This window comes from Papio anubis, unplaced genomic scaffold, assembly GCF_008728515.1.
Source record: "Papio anubis isolate 15944 unplaced genomic scaffold, Panubis1.0 scaffold2750, whole genome shotgun sequence".
Classification (NCBI taxonomy): Eukaryota; Metazoa; Chordata; class Mammalia; order Primates; family Cercopithecidae; genus Papio; species Papio anubis.
This window is the reverse complement of record NW_022162838.1, coordinates 1-4,189: the sequence shown is the minus strand read 5'-3', so window position 1 is coordinate 4,189 and position 4,189 is coordinate 1. Positions and strand designations below refer to the sequence as shown.

Sequence of the window (4,189 nt, the reverse complement as noted above, 5' to 3'; positions counted from 1 at the left end):
GTGACTGTCCTGGCATCTTCAGCTTCCATTCTTTTTGATCCCAACAACTCATCCGCTCTTAAAATTGAAGTTTTTCCTACATCTTTAACTAAAACTGAGTTTGAGAATATCATCATGCAAGAGGTTAAGAGATGGTCAGAACTTCCAAAAGATACATTTTGGTTATATTTTTCACAAATGCAAGAAATCACATGGAGGTTTGGTGACATAATTAGAAATTTCTGTGAAGATGTGGTTTCAAATAAGAAATTAATGAAGAAATTACAAGAGTCAAGATTTGACGCCATTTTTGCAGATGCTATTTTTCCTTGTAGTGAGCTGCTGGCTGAGCTATTTAACATACCCCTTGTGTACAGTCTCCGCTTCACTCCTGGTTATGTTTTTGAAAAGCATTGTGGAGGATTTCTTTTCCCTCCCTCCTACGTACCTGTTGTTATGTCAGAATTAAGTGATCAAATGACTTTCATGGAGAGGGTAAAAAATATGATCTATGTGCTTTATTTTGACTTTTATTTCCAAATGCATGACATGAAGAAGTGGGATCGGTTTTATAGTGAAGTTCTAGGTAAGTATTTTTTTTCAATCTGTAACTTATTTATGTCTTTGAAGCAGAGCTTACATAAAGCTCTAAAGTCAGGGTAGTGGGGTTTTGGTAAGTGAATTTATAAAATGAAAATACAAGATGATCTATCAATCTCAGAAATATTATAGAAAAGCTTAAATTACAGAGTCAGATAAAACCCTGTGGCCATGATTCACACAGAAAACCCCAGGAAATCATAAACCTATGTATCAGTGCCTCTAAGACTTTAAGTAATTACACATCTGTTTTACTATACAGAGTTTTACATCTTAAAAACAGTAAAACCCATCAAATAACATCTTACTCAATGCATAGATTTTGAATGAGTAGTTACACATTTTTCTACAACTATCTATATAACTGCCAAAATTATTTTTTTCTGTGAAGCCTAGTTTTCTTATTTAGAAATCAAAAGATCTTCCCATGTTACCAGAAGTTTTCCTTCACAGTAGAGAGAGAGAATGTCTATATCTCTGATGCAAAAATCATTAAAGATAATTTGAAATGTCTAATGTTTCTATACTCTTTCATTAAAGAATTGGAAACCATTCATTTAAAGTCCAATCATCTTATTGGAATGTGAAGGTTGTTATGTCTACATAGTTGCTTTTCAAACTATGTCTCTTTATTAAAAGATATAAGACAGATTAAGGTTGAGTACAAATCTTTATTTCAATAATTTCTCAAAAATTTCTAGATATAATTTACAAACATATTTACTTAAAAATAAGATTATTAAGATCTTAGCTTGCATCTAAAAGAGTACAAAGTTTTCATCCATACTCTCCACATAGTCCACAGTTCACTTGAAGAACCAAAGATAAAAGAATTAGCTTAATGAGTGTTATAAACTAGACTATTTCTTAGAAAATTATTTTTATGGGTACAGCAGAATTAATTGAATATGGAGCTCAAAGAGTTGTTTAAATGTCCATATACTACTATTGAAGCTTTAAAAAGAAAAGAAATTGATGTGTAATTATCTGTGGCTTATTGTAATAATTATTTATGATTGTGAGTATACTGATGTGATATTAGAGATGTAGCTTAACCTCACAATTCTCCTACTACTTTGCCTTTCTTATAAATATTCATGGGCAAAATAAAAAATACATAAAATTAAATTATATCTATGAATGAACATATGCATATAGTTTTCAAAGCACAGATGCTTTTGCCTATATTTTTGCCTTCATTTTTCTAACTCCTTTCAGAAAATAACCTAATGTAATTATCTTGTATCATCCACCTTTTCTTTTCTTTTTCTTGTCAGGAAGACCCACTACATTATCTGAGACAATGGGGAAAGCTGACATATGGCTTTATTTTCAGTTTCACATCCACTCTTACCAAATGTTGATTTTGTTGGAGGATCCACTGCAAACCTGCCAAACCCCTACCTAAGGTAAACATATACTGTCATTGGTTTTATTTTGTTGACTTTGAATTTCTGTGAAACATTCTGCAGTCTCATTCAGAGTGTTTGACTTACACTGAAGGAAAGATGGGAAGTGGGTGGGGTAAAGCAGGTACCAATTAGAGCTCATGCACATAGTGATACCATCACACGTATGTGAGTTTTATGAGTACTACTAATAGAGGGGAATACTAAGGAGACTTCAAAATAGAGTTGGTTAAATTAAAGTCTCCATTATTTAAATTGACCCCTGGCTAGGCTGCATTGATCATGCATTCAAATAATATTTACAAAGGGATTACACAAAACACAGGTAAGCACAATTTCAGTGAAAATAATGGACACAGTTTCTGTCCCCATACCTTACATTCTACTTGAAAAGATAGGAATATGTGCAAGTAATAAAAATTACACAAAAACTATTATCTCAAGGAAAAACCCGATATCAAGAAAGCATCAGTGGAGATAATAGAAAGTATCCTAGAGTCACTGATTACTACGATGAGAGCTGAACAATGTGTAGGAATAAGTAAAAGAATGATGGGGAGAGATAGACAAAGGAAGGAAAGCAGGTAAAGTCATCAGGATAGTTCTCAAGTCCTCAGGTTTTATTTGCAGGGAGAGACTAAGAATCAGATGATGCTGAGAGGCAAATTAGAGCCAGATACATATTAGGAGTTGAAATACTTATTTTAACACTTTTAAAAACTATGAAAAAGAGTTAAGAAAGAAAGATACATGAAAAGATTCTCTTCTTTAAGAAGAGCTTTCAAGATATTCAATGATTAAATTGCAGGAGGGTCAGAATAAAGAGCCAGTCATCCAGGAAATTTTGCATGGATTCAGGTAACAGATGATGGAAAAGTGGACGAGTATGTTGATAGGAATAATGATACCTACATTTACAAAAATAGTGACAACTTTATATTGTGTTGTGTGAAAAAATATTAACACAGAAAAACACTTGAAGTGTCTCTGGCTTGTAGTCAGTTATTCAGAGATATTGTTTATTTTGCAATTATTATTATTTTGCTATTATTACTAATACTACTAATTACTTAGCATGTGAAGGTCACTTGAGATATTATTCTTCATTTAATAGTGCCAGATTTTTCAGTACATCGGAATTATATTATCTTGCAAAGTCATAGTTGACAGACACCATGTGGACTTGACTAAAAGTAGACTTACCAGTTTTGACAGTAAGATGAGCTATCGGGAGAACCCATTCCTGATGTTTAACGTGGGTTCTTTTCTATTTCCTAAGTGTCTCAGCTGGGTTGAGAAATAAAGAGAAAGAGTACAAGAGAGAGAAATTTAAAGCTGGGTTTCCGGGGGAGACATCACATGCCATCAGGATCCGTGATGTTCCCCAGCCGTAAAACCAGCAAGTTTTTATTAGTAATTTTCAAAAGGGGAGGGAGTGCATGAATGGGATGTGGGTCACAGAGATCACATACTTCACAAGGTAATAAAATATCACAAAGCAAATGGAGGCATGGTGAAATCACAGGACCATGAATGAGGTGAAATTAAAATTGCTAATGAAGTTTCGGGCACCCATTATCATTGATAACATCTTATCAGAAAACAGGGTTTGAGAGCAGATAATCTGTCTGACCACAGTTTATTAGGTGAGAATTTTCCTCCACCTAATAAGCCTGGGAGCACTATAGGAGACCGGGGCTTATTTCATCCCTTAGGCTTCCACCATAAAAGACGGAATGCCTTAAAAAGGGGCTGTCTATAGGCCTACCTTCAGGGCGCATTCTTTTCTCAGGGATGTTCCTTGCTCAGAAAAAGAATTCAGCGATAATTCTCCTATTTGCTTATGAAAGAGGAGAAATATAGCTTTATTCCGTCCGGCTCACTGGTGGCCAGTTCAAAGTTACCTCTCTTGTTCCCTGAACATCGCTGTTATCCTGTTCTTTTTTTTAAGATGCTCAGATTTCATACTGTTCAAACACACAGGCTCTACAAACAATTTGTGCAATTGACACAATCACAGGGTCCTGAGGCGACATTCATCCTCTTCAGCTTACAAAGAAGATGATAGGACTAAGAAATTAAAGTAAAGACAGGCATAGAAAATCACAAGGATATTCATTGGAGAAGTGATAAGTGTCCATGAAATCTTCACAGTTTATGTTCAGAGATTACAGTAAAGACAGGTGTAAGAAATTATAAAA

The 4,189-nt window shown here is 34.2% G+C and overlaps 1 protein-coding gene across 1 annotated transcript; it reads left to right on the top strand.

Moving 5' to 3' along the window:
• Positions 1 to 1,992, top strand: UGT2B45 (UDP-glucuronosyltransferase 2B45; the record flags this gene model as incomplete). The annotated part of the gene is given in 4 exon segments (NM_001172144.1): positions 1 to 565; positions 1,857 to 1,917; positions 1,920 to 1,954; positions 1,957 to 1,992. Coding segments are annotated over 4 exon segments (697 nt in total), but the record flags the coding sequence as incomplete, so codon positions are not given.
• Positions 1,993 to 4,189: the final 2,197 nt, after the last annotated feature.